Here is a 23,029-nt window from a genome sequence, read left to right as displayed (position 1 = left end):
CACAGTGGTGAAGAAGATATCTGGTGATAGTGAGACACCCAGCAGCCATCCCTGTGTGTCAGGAGGATTGAGCAGGACCCAGAGCCCCATCACGGTGTCTCCACCTCACTCACTGATACATGAGAGAGACAATGACCAGAAGATCCTGGAACTGACCAACAAGATCATTCAGCTGCTGACTGGAGAGGTGACTGCTGGGAATGGGGCATTATACAGTAACACCAGGGAATGTGTCTGGGTGATGACCATTGTGTGTGTCAGGTTCCTATAAGGTGGATGATGTCACTGTCTATTTCTCCATGCAGGAGGGGGAGTTTAGAGGTCGTTGTAAGGACATAATAATGGAGAATCACCAGCCCCTCACATCACTGGGTAAGAGGAGAATTTCATTTATTGTAAAGGGGAGAACAGTTTTAAGGGCCATCTATATACACAGTATCTGGTCATCACATATAAACAATGTATTTAGTCACTGTGTGTCTCCTACAGATGGATTCTGTAACAGAAATACCCCAGAGAGATGTCCCCGTCCTCTTTATTCACAGGATTGTACAGAGGAAAATCACAGTATCCCACAGGAGTATCAGGTAGATGGGATTTAGGCTCAACGAATCCTAATATACCAATGTGACTTTTCACCATACGATCTGTAGAGTCACTGCGTGTGTCTTATACCTTAATATTCTTCTGTTTAATCTCAATGAAATCTAACATTAGGTTAAAGGTCTGACGGATATTAAGATAGAAGATACAGAGGGAGAAGAAGAGACGTATGTGAGGGGTGATCAGCAATGTAAGGAGGAGGAAATCCCTACAGATATCAGCACAGGTCAGTAATAAACACTTATTACAGAAAAGAGTCACATATTCTCCTTGTTCAGTCACTACAACAATCTCTTATTCTACACCCTCCTCTGTCAGTACAAACTAATGTGGAAAAATATCTGCCCAGTGGTGAAGTCAGGAGCCATCAGCCCCTATTAGACTCCTGCTCTCCTCCTCACATCATATCATTGTGCTACCAGCCCAGAGATCTGACCAGTCTCCTCCCCACACTCTCTGGTGATTCTTATACAACAGGAGCCATCAGACCCTATTAGACTCCTGCTCTCCTCCTCACATCATATCATTGTGCTACCAGCCCAGAGATCTGACCAGTCTCCTCCCCGCACTCTCTGGTGATTGTCATACATCAGGAGCCATCAGCCCCTATTAGACTCCTGCTCTCCTCCTCACATCATATCATTGTGCTACCAGCCCAGAGATCTGACCAGTCTCCTCCCCACACTCTGGTGATTCTCATACATCAGGAGCCATCAGCCCCTATTAGACTCCTGCTCTCCTCCTCACATCATATCATTGTGCTACCAGCCCAGAGATCTGACCAGTCTCCTCCCCACACTCTCTGGTGATTCTTATACAACAGGAGCCATCAGACCCTATTAGACTCCTGCTCTCCTCCTCACATCATATCATTGTGCTACCAGCCCAGAGATCTGACCAGTCTCCTCCCCGCACTCTCTGGTGATTGTCATACATCAGGAGCCATCAGCCCCTATTAGACTCCTGCTCTCCTCCTCACATCATATCATTGTGCTACCAGCCCAGAGATCTGACCAGTCTCCTCCCCACACTCTGGTGATTCTCATACATCAGGAGCCATCAGCCCTTATTAGACTCCTGCTCTCCTCCTCACATGATATCATTGTGCTACCAGCCCAGAGATCTGACCAGTCTCCTTCCCACACTCTCTGGTGATTCTCATACATCACTACAAGGAACAACCCAAACATCACAGACATAACATTATGCCCTGCCCACCATAAAGTTGCAGCTTTTGCAGATTACCTTCTTTTATCAGCCATCTCTATCTCCAACCTCATTATAGAGAAAGAATATCTTTATTAAAGATTTGCCTAGTACAATATCTCTAACTCAGCAATAGGATAAAAATATATGAATATAAACCAGATTAACAGGTCCCAATAAACACTGGTTTACCCCTAGACTCCAATAAACTCCCCCCCCCCCCCACTGTCCATGATTATGCCCAACCAATCCGGATGCGATATAATTGTGTTGGACCACAGGAGTCTGATTCAGAGCAAACAAGTCTGTATTTCCACGATTATAGAATAGGCCAAGCAAAGCAAACAAGTCTGTATTTCAACGATTATAGAATAGGCCAAGCAAAGCAAACAAGGCAGCAATTCCAAGGAAAAATGGTAATCCAGTAGCCACAAAACTCTCAGGCTTTTGTATTTCGTTCGCAACAGTCCACAGAGACTGCGCTAAGGTTGTCAATGATTTGATCACTGCTAAAATTAAAGGCCATTACTCAAGTCTCTTGGATCTCTCTGCTGCATTCGACACTGTTGACCACTCTCTTCTCATGCAAACGCTACAGTCCCTAGGTCTTGAAGACACTGTCCTATCCTGGTTCTCATTCTTCATAATTGCTCTTTCAGTGTTAATTTATAATTTCTCTGGATCCACCTCTGCTTCACTTCCTTTATCAGTCGGAGTACCACAAGGCTCAGTCCTAGGTCCTCTGCTATTCTTTATCTACACCATTTCTCTTGGAAAACTAATAAGCTCCTTTAGATTTCAATATCATCTCTATGCGGATGATACACAGATCTATCTATCCTCTCCTGATTTCTTGCCATCTGTGTAGTCTCGCGTTACTGACTGTCTTTTTGCCATTTCATCTTGGATGTCCTCTTGCCAACTGAAACTCTATTTTTCAAAAACCGAGTTAATAATATTCCCACCCCTAAAACAGAAGCTTCCTGCCTGACATTTCTATTTCTGTTGACAACATGACCATAAATCCCATCTCACATGCTCGCTGCCTAGGTGTGATCCTAGGTAGTAAGCTAGGTGTGACTCAGCACTATCATTTGTTCCCCACATCAATTCTATATTTAAATCATGTTGCATGAATCTAAAAAACATTTCCAGAATACGCACATATCTGACACAAGAAAAAAACTTTCATTCATGCACTCATCATCTCCCGCATTGACTTATAATTCCCCCCTTACTGGTCTTTACCAAATCAGACACTCACCTCTACCATCTATTTTGCATGCAGCAGCTATATTGATTTTTCTTGCGAATTCCTCTGCTCAGCCACTCAGTCAGTCTCAACATTGGTTGCCTGTTTATTACCTAATGCAAAATAAAATACTTCTAACGTATAAGGCCATCAACATAATTGCACCTACATACATCTCCTTACTTGTCTCAAAATATCTCCCAACTTGACATCTCCATTCTGCACACCATCTGCGTCTCTCATCCACCCTCATTACATGCTCCCGTTCCAAGTTACCAGACTTTTTTTTGGGCTGCACCCGCTTTGTAGAATTCCCTCTATCGCACAATAACACTTTCATTTAGTCTTCAAACCTTCAAGCATTCTCTGAAAACCCACCTTTTCAGACAAGTTTATAATATTCCTCAACCACCCTCTTAACCTCACTAGGTTACCCTATTACCACCTTTTTTTTTTCTTTTATTTATTGAAAGTTTTACAGTACAAACCTAAAAACAAACAAAACATATCATAATATCAGACATCCTAAAGCTAAATACTAGCTAATAAATTGCACATAACCTAAAGAAATAAAGGAAACACAGGGATGCAGCAAATCTTTAGCCAAAAACTTTTGTCTTACAGTTAAAAAGACATGGGCTTGAGAAATTGTCTCTAGCAGTTAGCACTCTAACAATGAAAAAGAACATGTGGACTCAGAACACCCAAAATAGAATAAGAAACAAAACACAGTAAAAAAAGACAAAGGGGATGGCAGCAGACCAGCAACACCCTCATATAGAACATACAAAATCATGGAAATAGAGCTTCACTCATATGGTTCATAGGTGATTCTCGTGTGTGGGTGTAGACCAGCAGAGAATGACGGGACATCTCAGGAAAACTCCTCTGAGAAATTGTCTGCTAGTGACTGTACTGCATACTTTGATTAGCTTATCTGGCACATACATTAAACTATTTGTGGATAGCATTTCAAGACTGGTATGTGTATCTCTCATGGCCTACTGCGTCATCGACGAACCCAATCTATTCATGGAAGCTAGGGTCTTCTCGAGCCATTCAGAATCTAGCAATTATAACCTTGGCCAGCACAAATAAATCAGTGACGTATAGGACTGAACATTTATTAAGGAGCAGATCCAGAGCCAGTTCAAACATACAAGTTTTTAGGGAAGAGTAAGGGGATGTCAATTTCCGTATTTTGGATAGCAGACACCACTGCCAAGCAAAACAGCTGAACCCCTGGGCAATCCTAAAGTAAATGCCAGAAAGCAGTCCTGGCACCCATTTGGAAGAGCCGGAGGGGAGAGTAGAATAACCTGTCCAGAGTGTATAATTGAATTTGGCTGTGCTTAGTGCAGGAAGTAGCCCTTCTGGTGCTGCTCATCGCATTACTCCAATCCTCATCAAACATGGGTCCAAGGTCTACCTCCCATTTAACTCTAAGGTCAGTTAGGTCATCATAATTAAAGCATAGGAGAACATTAGCGTATAATATGGATATAGTTTGAGCGGAGTTCACCTGAAGTAGGAAGACTTTTAAGAGAGGGTCGGCTTAAATCTAATGGTGAGTATCCCAAACTGAGCCTGCAGCAGGGGTGGAGTATAACATTTGTACCCTGCCTATAAACTTGTGGCCAAACCCGAATCTCCTCATGACCTCCCAGAGAAGGCCACACTCCTATGAGTCAAAAGCCTGGGCCACATCCAAGGACACAACCACTGCCTCATCCCCAGGGACCCTCGGCATCTGAAGGTGGGTAAACAACTGTCTCAGATTAATCGAAGTGGACTTCCCTGGCATGAATCCAGTCTGGTCTGGGTGGATTATCTGGGAAATAACGGTTTTGAGGCTTATAGCCAACACCTTAGCGAGGATTTTAACGTCTGTGGTCAGAAGGGAAATGAGTTGATGGGGCTCTGGAAGCAGAGGGTATTTTCCTGGTTTGGGGATGACCACTATCAAAGCTTCTGACATTCACGGTGGTAAATAATCGCTGTAATAATCACGAAAAAAAACATCTGCAATTTGCTCACTGTGGAAGTAAGTTGAACACCAGCAGTCTAAAATGGCAAAGATAGTATTATTATGCAATTATGTCCTAGCCAGGTAGACCATATGGCTACCGCTCTTATCGCCCTGAGCATACATAGCATGCCTGGAGAAAAGGAACCTACAATTCGATTTATCCAGCAAATGATCTATCCATGCATTTTGAGAATAAAGCCACCGCAGTCGGTCAGATGAAGATTGAGTGGAGAGGTATGTTCCAGATCCCAACACTCCTGCTCAAGTCTAGACTACCCTTCCATGGAAAACGTCTCACCACTCTATTAATCAAAGTGCTCTTCAGGAATGCCTTAAAGAAATCCTAGAGAACATGAGACTGGACCATGTCCTCATTTACCTCAAAGTACCCCTCCCAGTGTGCCACTAAATCACTCCCCATGTCCATGAGAGTGAGTCAGAACGGGCTGTTTCCAAAACTGAGCCCCAGAGTGTGACGTAAGAGTAACAAAGAGCAGAAGGAGGGGATGGTTATAAATATCCCTAGGCAAGTAAGTTACCTCCCCCACCAAAAGAGTTGCACTGTGTGAAACAAGAGCAAGGTCAATACTGGAGAAAGTGTGGTGTGTCGTAGAATGGCAAGAAAACTGCTCAAAGACTCGGAAAAAAAAGGCTCCATAAATCTACCAACCCCATGTCTGTCAATAATTTAGCAACCTTAACACCTAAGCGCATCTCCCGCCATCTGATCAGACCAACATCAAGTACATTATCAAAATCACCCATACACACTACCAGGGCATGTGGGGAACAGGCAATAAAGGCAGCAGCCTTCTTGAGCACCTCCAAGTTAAATGGTAGAGGGGCGTAATTGGCCAATAGGGTAATGGACAAAGTATCCACCAGGGCCTGGATAAATATTTAACGGCCATAGGGATCAATCTGCGTCTACTCCAGCACAAAACATAGTTGTATTCTAATTAGTACTGAGTCTCCACAAGAGTTAGGGGAATGCACTGCGTGGTAAGCCCATCTGACCCAGGGCTTTTTCAAAGCCAGTACACGACTACCTACAAGATGAGTTTCAACCAGGCACATTATGTTAGGGTTATATTTTTTAACCTGGGCAAGAGTCAAAGCCCTTTTAACAAAACATAGAAATGGTCTCCGTAGTAAGACCCTCCACTCCACCCATACAGGCAAGCACACCAAGCAGAAAACAACAGACATGAACTGAACAGGGCCCAAATCAGAGTCCATAAATGAGTAAATACATGCACAGCTTAGCAGACAGAACCAGAAATTACAAAAAGCTATTATTGGCCGCCATTTCCTCTTCTCTGACCAGAAGTAGACATAAGTTTAAATCTGTAGCACCACAGAAGATAGAAATGAACAAAAATAAAATAAAACTTAACAGCTAAGAGACCCTAGAATACACCATGGTGAGTGGATGTGTGAAAACTGAATGACATCATAACTTTCAACAACCCCTCCCCGTATATATAGACAAAACACTAGTATACCTATAACCCTAACAATCCCAACAGAGGGCTACCTACCACTAGTTTGCAGGAAAGAAATCTCCGGAAATGTAGCATCTACAGATTGCATCGGGCAGCACGGTGGCTCAGTGGTTAGCATTTCTGCCTCACAGCACTGGGGTCATGAGTTCAATTCCCGTCCATGGCCTTATCTGTGTGGAGTTTATATGTTCTCCCTGTATTTACGTGGGTTTCCTCCGGGTGCTCCGGTTTCCTCCCACACTCCAAAAACACACTAGTAGGTTAATTGGCTGCTATTAAATTGACCCTAGTCTGTGTGTGTGTGTTAGGAAAATTAGACTGTAAGCCCCAATGGGGCAGGGACTGATGTGAATGAGTGCTCTCTTCAGCGCTGCGGAATTAGTGGCGCTATATACATAAATGGCGATGGCGATGCATGCTTGACAAGAGTTAGCATTCAGATTGATAGAGCCTATTAAAGATAAACAGTATGATAATACAATAACAAAAGGATCTCTATCCCGCTTGTGCCCCAGCCCTGGGTCCGCCGTCCAGCCAGAGTCCAAGGCCTCCTTAGGTGTAGAGAAAAAGTTTGAACAGGCCATCCGCTATTACTCGAAGTCATGGTTGAAACACCATTTTATAGGGGAGTTACAAGTCTCCAAGTCTCTGCTTTATTTGAGTAAATTGGGCCCTGCTCTTCTGGACCTCGATAGCAAAGTCAGGGAAGACTGATATTATATGATTTTCATACTTGAGGGGCTCTTGAGTTCTAGCCAATTGAAGAACAGTGTCACTGTCCCTATAGTGAAGCAGCTTCGCTATATAAGTACGAGCCGGGGTTCTTGGCTGAGGTGGAAGGCGATGGGCCCTTTCCGCAGCAAAGTTTGAGGTGAAGGCCTGTTTCCCAAACACTTGTGTAAGCCAAGTCTCCAAGAAAGATTCGGGGTTAGAGCCTTACGGACGTTCTGGCAGGCCTGCAAAGCGAAGTTTGTTACTTCTGAGCCGTTCCTCTAAATCAGATATCTTTTGTTTGCACATATTGATTTGGTTGGTAAGTCTGTGTGTCCTTTCATTGGGGCGATGTTGGGCGATAACATCTTTTATTGAAGATATACGATGTTCAGTCTCACCAACTCGCTCCCACATTTTCTGCAGTTCACGACGGATAAGGGAGAGATCAGACTGAACATTTCCAATCCGGTCCATCTCCCGTTTCTTAGAGGAAGTGATAGCTAGGAGAACCTGTTGAATGGAATTAGAATCCTCCGTGGCCACAGTAGCTCTTTCCGCAGACGTTGTGGATGGTCTAGTAGAGCCTTGAGCATCATATGAGTTAAGAACAGAAGAGATACGGGCATATTTTTGCAGCTTTGCAGCTGCAGAGGCTCTATTAGTTTTACCCCTGACTGAATGTAGCCTCCAATTGAATGGTCAAACACACAAGCAGTAGTAAGGTAGACATACAGATCTCTCACCATCACCTTGGGCACCCTCAGAGTATGGAAAGTCACTGCAGAAGAAGAACTGTTATAGAGTCAGAAGCAATATCCCTTAGCCCCACCAGATGGCAGCACTCACACTTAAAAATTGATTTTCAGTGCACTGAAAATGATAAAAAAAAATTGCAGGCCCAGAGCCACAGAATATGTGCAGGAGGCAGGAGGGTCGGATGGTGGAAAATCTCTGAGACAGCTCCGCTTACCTGGACCCTGTGACACAGACAGTCCGCAAGACCAGTGGTGTTTTTCAATCAAGTGCAGCAAGATGGCCAACCCCTTGGCACCTCTCCAGCTGGCTCCATCCCAGAGTGATATGTGAGTGGTTAAAGCAGAGTGGGGGCAGCGCTGGATCTCCGGTCCCCAAGAACAGCCAGAGACCAATGATCTCTGCAATGACAGGACTCACAAGCAGGAAATGTGCCATCTCCGACGAGGCAATGGCGACCATGAGATCAGCAGCAATGCAGACAGCAGAAAGAAATCCAGGCGGCAGACAGAAATGCCGGGTGGCATCGCTCCAGAGCCCTAGCAGGAAATCTCCCAAGCCAGTAGCACCCGTTTCAGGGATAAAGCATCACATCTGGCCATGTTAAAGAAAAATAACTGACTGCTTAATCCTATTCTCCAGGTGACTGCTGGGAAATAACAATATTGGTTACGTCCATTCCTCTCTAGTCCCGTTGCTCATTTTAAAACACTGGTAAAATGGGCCTTGGACAGTCAAACCTCCCCTTTTTTAAGGATATATCATCAAAGTCCGTTATCTATGGCAGGTTTTGGGATTTCTGCAGTCGATGATTTTCTGGATTATATTAGAAAATGGTTAACAAGATTTTGGAGATACTTTTTCAGATAAATAGCCGGAGATGTTCTTAATACACAGTGCCTCCATTGGTAGTAAGGTGGAAGAGTACATGCTTGTATCCAGATACTTCTGTATTTCTAGGGTACTGCACTAAATATTTCCCTTTGCCCTGTTACACTGCAAAGACCCTACAATACAGTGTTTCTTATTTTTAGTAATGTTTTAAATCAAACAGTGAGATGTAGTTAAAATGTTGACACCATAATGTCGACAAGTCATATTGTCAACACACCCAGGGCCTACTCTCACCAAGGAAAACTGTAAATAAAACACACATGTATAACAATTATTTTAATTAAAATAAAAACACCCCTACACTACCCTCGTTCATCTTCTTAGTTTCTCACCTAGATCCATGCTGGTCATCTGTAATAAATCCAGGGATGCTTGTCAAAATAAAAAACCCTGACACATGAGGCAATACTAGCTCCTAAGAGTTCCCAGTGCAAATGAGCTCTTTGCATCTGTAGTCATATATATTACATGGGGATTACCCAGGACTTGAGTCAGATGGAGGCATATTGCGTAGTTCTGGATGGGAGCTCAACCACCCACGTTGGCTTCTACTCAACCTCCTTTAGAAATTTTCAGTCTGCTTATCCTGATACTACAGTATATTTATTTTGCCAACAGGAAACTGTAGAAACCAACAGGATCATCAGCTTCAAATTTGCCCTTACCAATGGTCTTAGCATTGTCTACTGGTAATTTATAGAAATTGGAGGAAGTTATTTTCACTTAATTTTCCTAGCAAGGAAACTGAATACTTTATTTTTCTTTTTGGATTGATTGCCGTGACATATTTTAGGGTTAAATGGACACATGGGAATTTTTCTCCTCTTTTCTTAAAGCAGTAGAAATAATGTCCACCTACACTACTTACACGTATTTTGATGTTTTGGAAGCTGGTGCAGATTGGACAATACTAAGGTTTGAAGAATACTAGGTTAATGTTTATCTTTTTAACACACCAGTTTTTCTGGTTTTCCTGGAGGTATCCTTATGTACCAGTCTGGCATACCCTACTGTATGACGCTGTAGAGCACTGTGGCATGTTACAAATCTACGATAATAATACCCAATTTCTCTGTGAGTACGAATTCACCTAGTCAAATAGATGGTAGAGTAAAACATACTTTTATTGTATATATACACACAGATTAATGGAATTTTATGAACAGGTACCAGTGGGTTTACCTCAGCAAAACCTAATGCACAACAATATCTGAAAGAAGCTTAGTCGTGTTCTCTTGGTGTGCTATCCCTGCTTAACAATCTTCATTCCTCTACCAGTATCGTAGTGACCTTGTCCAATATTTTCATGATTTTGTCAGACTCACAACATGGTGAAGTTCATTGAGCTATAAATTCCAGTCTCCAACACAATCCACGACCAGTCCAACTGGAGCTTAAACCCTCTAATCAGTACTGTCCAAACTGAAGACTCCTGCCAGTGGGGTGAAGCCCATTTTTATTCCTGGTCTTGTTCCCATTGTGGTGTTTCCTCCTGGTGCTATATTGTGCTGACCCGACGGATTGGCACCTACTGATTGATGGGGCTGTCTCTGAGCCTCTCGTAGATCACATAAGCAGCAAGCCTGCTGCTGTTTTTGGATTTGGCAAAAAGTCATGTCATGTTAGCTTTTTGTACATTTATAATTAAGATAAAGGTTTCATAGTTTGCAAATTAAAATTAAACAACTGAACATCTTGAACTCACTAATGGAACAACAACTTGCTCCTCAGTGTACAAATAAGACGTCTATTTATGTACATTTATTTCCAGCAGATGGACGCAAAAGCAGGAAAATCTCAGAGGGATATCTCGTTTTGTCTCCAGATTTTAAAATAGAAGATGACACCATACAAGATTCTCCAAGAGAAAACCCTATTACCCTAAATATACATACAGTACTTCACAGTACAGATATAATATCTGATCCCTCTAATCATGAGGGATGTTCTCTTGATAACTCAGATATTGTTATAGATAGAACAGCTCATACAGGTAATACAGTCTTTCCCTGTTGTGAATGTGGAAAAAGTTTTATATATCAATCAGACTTTGTTAGGCATCAACGAACTCACACAGGAGAGAAACCATTTCCATGTCCTGAGTGTGGGAAATGTTTTACACAGAAAGCATGTCTTATTCTTCATCAGAGAACTCACACAGGTGAGAGACCATTTCCATGTTCTGAGTGTCGGAAATGTTTTACACAGAAAGCATGTCTTATTCTTCATCAGAGAACTCACACAGGTGAAAGACCTTTTCCATGCTTTGAGTGTGGGAAATCTTTTACACAGAAATGTGGTCTCATTAGACATCAGAGAACTCACACAGGTGAGAAGCCATTTCCATGTTCTGAGTGTGGCAAATGTTTTATACAGAAATCACGTCTTGTTGAACACCAGAGAACTCACACAGGGGAGAAACCATTTTCATGTTTTCAGTGTGGAAAATGTTTTATACAGAGATCAGATCTTGTTAAACATCAGAGAACTCACACAGGTGAGAAACCATTTCCTTGCTCTGAGTGTGGAAAATGTTTTACACGGAAATCAGGTCTTGATGAACACCAGAGAACTCACACAGGGGAGAAACCATTTCCATGTTTTCAGTGTGGCAAATGTTTTATGCAGAAATCAGGTCTTCATAGACATCAGAAAACTCACACAGGTGTAAAATCATTTCCATGATCTGAGTGGGAGAAATATTTGACACATATACAAAATCTTCAACATCTGAGAACTGAACACATGAAAAACAGTTTCCATGTTCTGAAAGGTGTTAGAAATGTTTCACTTGCAAATTAGCTCTTTTTACACATTTGACAAAGGAGAAGGGCCATTTACCTGACCCGATAGACATGAAACAGGGTTGCAGCAATAGTCCAGATATTGTAAAAGATGTTTATAAATGCAAATTATAAAAATACTCAATATTTTTCCAGACTATATACTTATTGCACATGACTGGAGGGCAAGTCAAAGCTCCAGACATACAATATATTAACATGTTATAATTTAGTTATCATCCATAGACATAGGTGGAATGTATGTCATCAACATAAGACTGGGAGAGATTGCTCATGGATGGAACTAATTGCAGTTATGGCATCACATTCCACAGTAATAACAAGACCACATTATTATACCGTGTGACAGGATGGATCACATATGCTACACTGTCTGTTGTGTTGGGGACCAGCTTTCTTTGCCACCGTCCCCTTTCTTTATCCAAAATTGGGCCTCTCTGACCACAGTAGGAGTGGATTGCTGCTACCACTAGGCTCCTTCGCCGGCACCTAGACCCGGTTCTTTCTGGGTAACTTTCGCTGCTAGTGTACCTCTCACTGGGCTCCTGGGCTGATACCTCTGATTTCTTCCTTTACATCAGGGTTGCTGTGGATGGTTCCCCCTGGCCTATCGCATGGGCCAGAGTTGCAAGGTCGTTGGCAGAGCATTAATACTGGAATGCTGAGTCCCAACCTCAGAACAGCCAGAAATTGCCACAGTTAAGTAGGTGTCGGAGCAGGATCTTGAAGCAGTAATGTTTTATTAGTCCTTATAAGAATAGTTACACGCTAGCTTATGGTACTAGCAATCTTTCAAGAGTTACAGATGCAATAATGATACTACATGGTCAAACAGTGCGCTTTTTATACAGATTTACACAGATACCCTGGCAGGAGGTCATCCAGCCTCCTGCCCCTCTAAACAATCCAAGCCGGTTCATGCAGCTTGCACATAAATCAGCCTGGAGGGCTGGTAGTTATTACTGGGAGTTATTTCTACGTAATCCAGCCACAAATAAGTTATTTATAAGTTATCCAGCCACACCTCCGCCTTAGGGGTACCAGGGGCACTTCCATACTCCTGGGCAATGTGTGTGGGATAATAATAAAAATAAACAAAATAAAATTGACAGTAATAATAAACCAATAAACCATTTTGTCATTGTGCACTACAGGTCTCAGCATGCCCGGGGCATGCTGGCACTTGGGGAATCACGAGTGCCAGCATGACCTGACACCAGGCTGGAAGCTAGAAGCTGTAGTGCACCAAGAAACATTTAAATAAAACGCACGCACACACACACACACATTCTAAAACGACTTTATGTAAAATAAATAAAAGCCTCTGTAGTACTCGCCTACATCCAGGGTCTTCTGTAATCCATCCAAGTATCCCTGCTATTCCACACCAATAATCCAAAATATATCCAGGGACTTTGAAAAAGACTAGTTTAGCGTCGTCCTCCAGAGGACCCGTGGAAGTATTTTGTTTTTTTATTTGCCAATCCTGGATAGCGTGAATCTTTTTTGGTGTGTTTTTTTTCAAAGCCTCAACTGTTTTTATCAGATTTTATAAAACAACCAGTTACAATCCTGAAAATACATTCAAATTAATACAAGGATTACATATAACAAACTATAAGTAATACCACTAAACCAACCTTCCCACTCAGAAAGCCAATTAGCAGGGTTTAACCAACTGAGCCAATCAAGTCATTGGGCATCTTCTTTAACAGTTCATCCGGAGATATCAGTATAGCAACATACAGAAGTGTTCTATCTGAAGTTAATAATTGGGTAGATCACCAGAAGAGAGCACCTATTCCACTTCCAGGCCACCATTCAGCAATACGAACCAACCTGCAGATAGAGAAATAGACAGGATTATCTGTACCTTCTAGTAACACTAAATATGTATCACATAGACCTGAAGTTACTAATACTCCTATCTTATTTTTCTTTTCTGTCCCTGCCAGTGTCACTCATACTTTACATTCTGTCTGATGTTCACAGGTTTTTACTACTACATAAACCAAATCATGTACCACTACCCAATGTTCTTATAGTTGTTGTCACACTTTTACACAAGGAATATCACTGACTGGTATCAGCGCTACTAACCTGAGAGGCGCGGAGTCTAACACACCACCGGTGTTCACCAGGGACCCCCGCAAGGAGGTTTGGGCTTTGCTGCGTGCGATGTGCAGGTCGCGATTCTCCCAGGAAGTCACCAGTGCAGCGATTAGAGGGTAGTCAGATAGGCCGAGTCGAAACCAAGGAAGCGAGGTACCACGGAGAGTAGGCAAGAGTAGTCAGGGATGGTCCAAAGGTCATAACCAGTGCAGGCAGCGAAGTACAAGGGATATCCGGAAGAGAGGTCAAAACAAGCCAAGGAGTCAAATACACAGGAGGTCAGGAACAGGAATATAAACTAAATGCTGGAGCTGGTTAGAACCAATACTCTGGCACTAGACATGTGTCAGAGGCTGCTTTAAGTACTCTAAGGTGCCTCCTGATTGGGTTAGGGAGATTTAGGCGGTTTAGACATGCTGGCTGCAGACAGGTGAGTAGAGATAGAGTTCTTCTGCTAGGCAGCAGGACGTGGATTGCGGAGAGAAGGTGTCCGGCGCCTGCGGAGACGGCACCTGACAGTTGTCCCTTCTCCAAATACCACCAATGATTAGGGATCAAAGTAACACAATATTCCCTCAATTCATCCAATGTAGCTATTTGTCCCCTGAGCAATGTTCTATCACCTCTGGTACTGGTATAAAATACAGTGAAGATTTCATTTCTAAACTTGTTATCCCTGTTTTTACTTTGTACTTGGGGTCTGGAGTTTCTCTATCTGGGTCTATCACCCATGGGGGAGTGTTTCAAATCTAGCCCACCACCTCAATTTTATGTTTCTGTACTTTCAGTTGTATCTTACTGAAAGTATTGTAGAAGGGGGTGAGGGTATCACAGGGCAGTCATCAATCACTGAAAAGGTGTTTGATCTCCTGTTATCATTTGGTAAACCTTTTGCAATACCTCACACAACAGGACAGAAAGTGAACAGCGACGGCATTACCAATGCAATCCAGGACATCCAAGAAAACTTATTCACGCTGACCATACACCACAATTAGCTGACTGTACATATTGTGCCAGCAACACAACCTATTACAAAAAAAAACAAATTTCCTGAGGAAGCTTCAAAGTTGGAGGTGAAAGTGTTGGAAAATTTTAAACCGGACACCAAAATGACAATAACAACATCAATATTAACGTTTTTTTGCGAACGACTGTGGGTATTAATAACAAGACCCCACCCAGCACACAGACAGCCATAACTACAGAAAAAACTCATACGCAGTATCCCTAGAATACCGATCCGTTCCGAAACTCACGGACATCTGCAGTCAGCGCCCCCGTGTAGAAGGGGAGGTAGAAGGTATTATACAGCATGAGAAACCAAGCTGGCAATCCTCTAGTTTGCGGCAACTCTAAGCATGTAAGTTGCACTTCTGTTGCTTTCATGAGACCTTTACAAGTATGGACAATACACAGGGCCGGATTAACCCGAGGTCTAACTGGGCTACTTGACAGTTCTCAGCGGCATTATTGATTGGTGCGGGGGCAGGGGCGCCCCTGGCCTGATCAATGCTGCTGAGTCTGTCACTGTAGTCCTTCCGCAGTTCTCAGTAATCTCCTTACTGAGGAGATCTCATGAGTCTCACACGAGATCTCAGTAAGGAGCTTACAGAGCACCGTGGAAGGACTACAGTGAAAGGACAACAGAATGAGGAAAGCGCTTTGGGTGGGGGCCGGCGGGCGGCCTCACGGGGGAATGGAGGCCCCCTTAGCCCATTCCTTTAATCCGGCACTGACAATACGTGTAAAGGAATACTACCTGAGACTTTTTAACCAATGGATATCTTATACCTTTATATCATCTGACAGTAGAAAACAATCTACTTGAGAAGGCTATCACTTATATGTGGATTTAATAAGTACACTTACTGAACTTTAATATCCACCGTCTCCATACTATCGTTATACATGTGAATGGTTTTTATATGTTTATGAAAGTTCTGCCCGGAACCAATGCAATGAATGTGTGTTTCTAATAAATACTGTTTATATATAGTACTATGCTTCATATACAATCTGGTATATAAATAGAACACCAAGGACATTACAATATATACTTAAGCGCCAAGGGGTAGTACTTACAATTATAACCTATGATCGGGTTCTATCCCCATAGGCAGCATTACTAATATATTACCATCAATCCCATTAACATTACCTACAACATAGGACAGCACTGGGTTCACTCTCCACAACCTGCTACACACCAAACTGGTTATATCCAGAACTTGTAACACATTATTGTTTCGTCATCTGTTTGGAAACCACCAATTATATTGTAGCGTTGGTTATAGTCACAATTCATTGTGTTGCACGTTGCGCTATATCAGCGAGATTAGTACACATCAATTGTATCACACATCGTACTTATACCCGCTAAGTGAACATTGGAAACAGAGAAATATTAGGAGTTTAGATAGCTCCTACATTTGAGCAGCTCATACGTGGCCAATTACCAACTGCTTGTTTGCATCAACCACTCATATCCCTCTTTATAAATCTGTTTGAAGACTGACTCTGTCTTCCTCTGAAAATCTTCTCTATCTACAAGATTCTTATTAGATTTCTCTGACTCTCCGAAACTGACTCATAAGTGATGCAGCATGAAACACAGGACTACCAGTGGGCATTGTACTGAGCTAAGTGAAAAGAGCTGCTTTCAATTGGGGCAGGTAGTGGTTAAAAGCTTATTATGCATTACTGAAGTAAATTGAACTACAACAGGACCATCCCATTCAGTCTGCACAGAATACACACCCTGCTCTGGTAATGAATTTCGTGTAATTCCATTCACACATCCCAACTCAGACAATCTCTGTATTCCTTGTCCCAACTCGTACCATGCACTCATATCAACCACTTCTGCAGGTGTCATATATTTGTGCTATAGAATCTCAATTGAGATGCAGCAATGGAGATAACAGTCTGTGAACTGTGCCCTTCTCATGTGTAATCTGACCCTGGGATCATTACACACTGCTCCCAAACTGATAGCCTCTCTTTGTGTTACACCATCAGCCCCTAGGTCCCACAGTCTCAGTACCCATGTCAGCAATCCCTCATTAGGATGTTGTTTATATTTAACCCCAATCTCACTGAGTTCTCCAGCAGAATAACTACGTGTTTCTTCCACCAATCCCTGCTGTACCCTGATCCCTGTCTGTGAGTAATTGTGATCTGTATCTGACACACTATCAGCATCTGTACCAGTTCTTTGTGTCACCTCCCTCCTTTGTCTGGTAGTATTAATGTTATGCATTTCTCCCCCCACCCCTTTAACTTCAACCTCATCAAATTCACCATCATTTTCTGACCACTTAACAATAGACTCCCAGTCCCCTCGCTGTATCACAGCCCTCACCCTTACACGATCCCCATCGCTGTGTCAGAGTCCTCACCCTTACACAATCCCCATCGCTGTATCAGAGTCCTCACCCTTACACGATCCCCATCGCTGTCAGAGTCCTCACCCTTACACGATCCCCATCGCTGTATCACAGTCCTCACCCACCCTTACACGATCACCATCGCTGTATCACAGTCCTCACCCTTACACGATCACCATCTCTGTATCACAGTCCTCACCCTTACACGATCCCCATCGCTGTATCACAGTCCTCACCCTTACACGATCCCCATCGCTGTATCAGAGTCCTCACTCTTACACGATCACCATCGCTGTATCACAGTCCTCACCCTTACACGATCACCATCTCTGTATCACAGTCCTCACCCTTACACGATCACCATCTCGCACAGTTAGGCGTTTTCTTGTCTGCTGTTTTCTTTTCACAGCATTTATTACATAGGAGGAAAATTGATCCTCAACATCTCCCTTATGGTTCTTCAAGGTAAAAAAGTAAGGAGGAGAATTAGCTAAAAACATACTAGTAGGTTATTTGGCTGCTATCAAATTGACCCTAGTCTCTCTCTGTCTGTCTGTATGTATGTTAGGGAATTTAGACTGTAAGCTCCAATGGGGCAGGGACTGACATGAGTAAGTTATCTGTACAGCGCTGCGGAATTAGTGGCGCTATATAAATAGCTGATGATGATGATGATGCTCTGTAACTTGTAAAAGTTCTTTTTCTACCCTTTCTCTACGCTTTGTCTCATCTTGTAGCGCTTGCACACAAATCCACCCTGCTTTTGCGGCAGCCATCCGCTCAATGGTATTATATAGAGACAATTCTAAATTCACAGCGACGTGGTGAGGATCTGCCAATTGTTCCAGTACAACATATTTATTACACTTGTGAGGAATGGGAGCCCAGAGTCCTGAACTAGACACCCACGGAGGGAGTGGACTTTCTTTTCCTGATTTTTTTCCACTTAAACACACTAAAATAACAACAGTCTAATACCTGTATGCAGTTTATACAAAATAAATCCCCTAACACAGCATAAATGCTAAGCTGTACAATAAACAATTTCAATAGTAGGAATTTTGTCTGTCATTAATTTCAATGTCACACCCCACTTCTGGTACCAAATGTTACAGGATGGACATTAACTTTCTTGAGTAGGTAGTTAGCTGCGGAATACAATTTGATTGTTGAGGAAGGTCTGGACCTGAGAGCCTCGTTGCTTGATAGCACTAAGCATAATTTGTTGGACAAAGCTTTCTTGACATTCCAACTAAGCCTAAAGCTATCTAGATTGGCTGCCTTATAAAAACCCCATGAGACCAGTTAAAACCAGTTCTTTGCTAGTGTGAAAGAAATAATGATGTCTTTAATTAAGTAATGTAACTTGTATAGAAATATTTGGTATCAGACTGAAATTAGTTAGGATATCTTACTTGCAGAATTGCACAGTTACAGTAATTGTGATTAGAATGACAAGTTCTTCTCTAAGCTGAGAGAAGAACTATAAAACAGATAACCAGGTGTCCATACTACAGGCTACAAGATAAGACAAGTGATCAAGAGCAGATAGTTTGCACAGATGTTTAAAGGACATAGTAAAGAAAAAGGAAATGTGCTAACTATTACACAATGTAAGCATAAAGATAAGTTGAGCATGTAATATTCTTTGTATAAATACTAGTGCTTAAAGCCTCAATAAACAGAGTTGATTTGACAGACGTCTGTGTGACTGATCAGTTAGTTCTCCAGCGCTGACCAAATCAGAAAGGATCTTTATAGCTGACAAAGTCTGGTTCCATTAACAGTAGCCTTATGCTCATCTCTTTGTATTCATGTTATCTACATGAATACAATGTTATCTACATGAGTCAATCCTGTTAACCCTTTCCATCATAGTGACACATTATTATTTCAATAAATAATATCTCTCCTAGATAGCTTTATTATCTTTTTTTTTGTAAAAAAAATTAGTACGTTTACAAATGTGCTTTTCTTACACCAGTTGACCTATCATTGTATGGTTACAAACAAACACCACACATGGACCACCACTCCACCATTACACAATCTATTACAAACACCTTTACACCACTTGCTATAGACTTGACCTATGAGGTTTATTATAAATTACATATCTTAAATTGAATGTAATTGCACAAGTATCATCATCATCATCATTTATTTATATAGCGCCACTAATTCCACAGCGCTGTACAGAGAACTAACTCACATCAGTCCCTGCCCCATTGGGGCTTACAGTCTAAATTCCCTAATATACACACACATACACACACACACACACACAGACAGACACATACACAGACAGACAGACTAGGGTCAATTTGTTAACAGCCAATTAACCTACCAGTATGTTTTTGGAGTAGTCATTACACTGACATATAACTATTACATAGCCTGTCTTGTACTTTGTAGTATGAAGCATATTACAATCCACATTATTATACACATGAACGCCCAGGAGGTGGAGTGGGCCTTCTCCTGTCCCCCTGCTGCACTTTTCGGGTCATTCCCACCCTACCTTCCCTCTCTTTCTCCTCCTTTGAAGTTCACTCCATCCGTCTCTTCTCTGCCATCCACCTCCATGTCTCTGTCATCTATTGTTCCCCTAGCCCCACCTCCCCCTTCCTAGATAACTTCGCTGCCTGGCTCCCCCACTACCTTTCGTCCGACCTTCCCTCCATCATACTTGGCGACTACAACATCCCCATTGACAACTGCTCCGACCCTACCACCATCAAGCTTCTCTCCTTCCCCTCCTCCTTAGGCCTCTCCCAGTGGACCTCCTCCCCCACCCACCATCTTGGTGACTCTGTTGACCTTGTCTTCTCTCATCTCTGCGATCTCTCTGATTTCTCCAACTCTCCCTTCCCACTCTCTGACCATCATCTGCTCTCTTTCACTCTGTCCTCCTCCCCTGCTCCTCCCCCGCCGAAAGCCACCCTCACTAGACGCAACCTTGAAGCGATCGACCCCATCTCTTTCTCCTCTTCTCTTGACTCTCTCCTCTCTCCCATTCCCTCCCTGACCTGCCCTGACCAGGCATCCTTTCTCTACAACCACTCCCTCACTACTGCCCTGGATGCGGTCGCCCCTGCCTCTCCTATCCGACGATGCCGCCTCATTCCCCAACCTTGGCACTCCAAACTCACCCGCTTCTTCCAAAAATGCTCTCGCACTGCGGAACGCCTCTGGAGGAAATCTCGCTCCCTGGCTGACTTCCTCCACTTTAAATTTATCCTCTCCTCATTTTGCTCTGCCCTCTCCCTTGCCAAACAAACCTTCTTCAAGTCCCTCATTTACTCTCAGTCCTGTAATCCCCGCCGTCTGTTTGCCACCTTCAACTCCCTCCTTTCTGCCCCTCCCCCTCAGGTACCACTTTCCCTCTCTGCTGCTGACTTCGCCACTTTCTTCTCCAAAATTGAAGCCATCAGACTTAACATCTCCGCCTCAATCCCCTCACCCGCTGTCCACATCGCTCCACCCCCCTCCAACAATCAACTCTGGTGCTCCTTCTCCCCCACATCAGGTGAAGAAGTTCGCTCCCTTATTCTTTCCTCTCCACACTCCACCTGTCCTCTCGATCCCATCCCCTCTAACCTCCTTCGCTCTCTCTCTCCCACTGCCTGCTCCTACCTGGCACACCTTTTTAACCTATCACTCTCCTCTGGTGTAGTACCCTCCTCATTTAAACATGCTCTTATCTCTCCTATCCTCAAAAAACCTAATCTTGACCCCACCTCTGTTGCCAGCTATCGCCCCATCTCTCTTCTCCCCTACGCCTTCAAACTTCTTGAGCGAATTGTCTGCTGTCGCCTCACCAGATATCTCTCGGACAATTCCCTCCTTGACCCTCTCCAATCTGGATACCGCACCTTCCACTCTACTGAAACTGCCCTGGCCAAAGTGACCAATGTCACTTCTCCATACTCATCCTTATTGACCTCTCCGCTGCCTTTGACACAGTGGACCACCCCCTCCTTCTGCAAACTCTTCTCTCTCTCGGCCTCTCTGGTTCCGTCCATGCCTGTCTCTGCTCCTACCTTGCTAACCGCTCCTTCTCTGTCTCCATGTCTGGCACTTCCTCCACCCCCTCCCCTCTCTCGGTAGGAGTCCCCCAGGGCTCTGTCCTCGGTCCCCTACTCTTTTCGCTCTACACATCCTTCCTCGGTGCCCTTATCTCCTCCTTTGGTCTTCAGTATCACCTTTATGCTGACGACATTCAACTTTACATTTCTTCTCCTGATCTCTCTCCCTCCCTCCTCTCTCGGGTATCTGACTGTCTTTCTGCCATCTCCGCCTGGATGTCCTCCCGCTTTCTCAAAATTAACATCTCTAAAACCGAACTCATTGTCTTTCCTCCCCCTAGACTCCCCTCCCACCACAACCTCTCTATCGTTGTTAATAACACCACCATCTCCTCTGTCACCCAACTCCGCTGCCTGGGTATCACTCTCGACTCATCTCTCTCTTTTGCCCCCATGTCCAATCCCTTGCTCAAGCCTGTCGCTTCCAACTGCGCAACATCGCCCGCATCCGACCCTTCCTCTCACAAGACGCCACCAAAATCATCATCCACGCACTCATCTCCCGCCTCGACTACTGCAACCTTCTCCTCACTGGCCTCCCCCTCTCACATCTCACCCCCCTCCGCTCTGTACTCAATGTGGCTGCTAGACTAATCTTTCTCTAACGCCGCTCCTCCTCTGCCTCCCCTCTGTGCCATGCCTTACACTGGCTCCCCATCCCCTACAGAATCCTCTTCAAACTCCTTATCACCACTTACAAGGCTCTCTCCCTGTCTACTGCTCCCTATATCGCCAACCTCCTCACCATTCACACTCCTGCCCGGTCCCTGCACTCTGCTAATGACCGTCGCCTCTCCTCCACTCTAATTACCACTTCCCACTCCAGAATCCAAGACTTCGCCCGAGCTGCCCTACTGCACTGGAACGACCTCCCTCGTTTCATCCGTCTCACTTCCAATCTGTGCTCCTTCAAACGAGCACTTAAAACTCATCTGTTCCTCAAAGCTTATCAACCGTCCACTTAACCCCTCATCTACTCTGCTCGCTATTCGCTCACTCCCCTGGCATCACCAGCTCCCTCTCGTGTCTGGTTTGTCCACCCTCCCTTAGGATGTAAGCTCTTATGAGCAGGGCCCCTCTTCCCCCGTGTCTCCATACCTGTTCTTCTGCTCTGTCCTTACTCCTTATGGCTGTCCCGGAGTTACTGAAGCATTGGTACTTTGTGTTTATCGTTCTGTACTGTTTAACCCTGTATGGTCTACTGTTTGTACTATGTACGGCGCTGCGGAAACCTTGTGGTGCCCAACAAATAAATGATAATAATAATAATACTTTCGATTAGCCACAAACCAGTGTGAACATAAAGTAACGGTACTAGGTAGAACGAATTGAATAGAATAAGAGTTGGAACTTGATTGAAGTGGCTGATAGCTTTGGCCACTAGTCCTTCCCCGCTACCAAAGATCACTCCTGGGCTGCCTCTTAATCTGTCGATTTTTAAAATGTTCTTGACCCCTCTTGGGATGAGTATGTAACTGAGAGGCTAGTTTAGACCTTGAGAGGGAAGGTAAATGGTGAGATAGCAACCGAGAACGTTCAAAACACTTTCCTGAAAAGTCACACTAACTGTCAGGATGTTGGACCGGGAGAGTAAGTTGTGGAACAGTAATTTCCTAGGCTCAAGTTATTTGACAGACAGGTACCAGGTGTAGGCTACCAGCATCACGACAAAGGGTAGCA

At 43.7% G+C, this 23,029-nt stretch overlaps 1 protein-coding gene and 1 long non-coding RNA gene across 2 annotated transcripts in view; one reads left to right on the top strand and one right to left on the bottom strand.

The window, feature by feature from the left end:
- Positions 1 to 11,883, top strand: part of LOC142160651 (uncharacterized) — a 12,806-nt gene extending 923 nt beyond the window's left edge. The window contains exons 2-6 of the mRNA XM_075215513.1: positions 6 to 187; positions 306 to 372; positions 490 to 587; positions 718 to 829; positions 10,728 to 11,883. Coding sequence (XP_075071614.1) covers positions 6 to 187; positions 306 to 372; positions 490 to 587; positions 718 to 829; positions 10,728 to 11,641 — 1,373 coding nt within the window. The 3' untranslated portion in view covers positions 11,642 to 11,883. The remainder of the gene's footprint in view (positions 1 to 5; positions 188 to 305; positions 373 to 489; positions 588 to 717; positions 830 to 10,727) is intronic.
- Positions 1 to 23,029, bottom strand: part of LOC142160138 (uncharacterized) — a 50,166-nt gene that overhangs the window by 13,197 nt on the left and 13,940 nt on the right. The gene's annotated exons all lie outside the window — the stretch shown is intronic.

Source organism: Mixophyes fleayi, chromosome 6 (genome assembly GCF_038048845.1).
Source record: "Mixophyes fleayi isolate aMixFle1 chromosome 6, aMixFle1.hap1, whole genome shotgun sequence".
NCBI classification, from domain to species: Eukaryota; Metazoa; Chordata; class Amphibia; order Anura; family Limnodynastidae; genus Mixophyes; species Mixophyes fleayi.
This window is presented reverse-complemented; position numbering and strand designations above follow the sequence as displayed.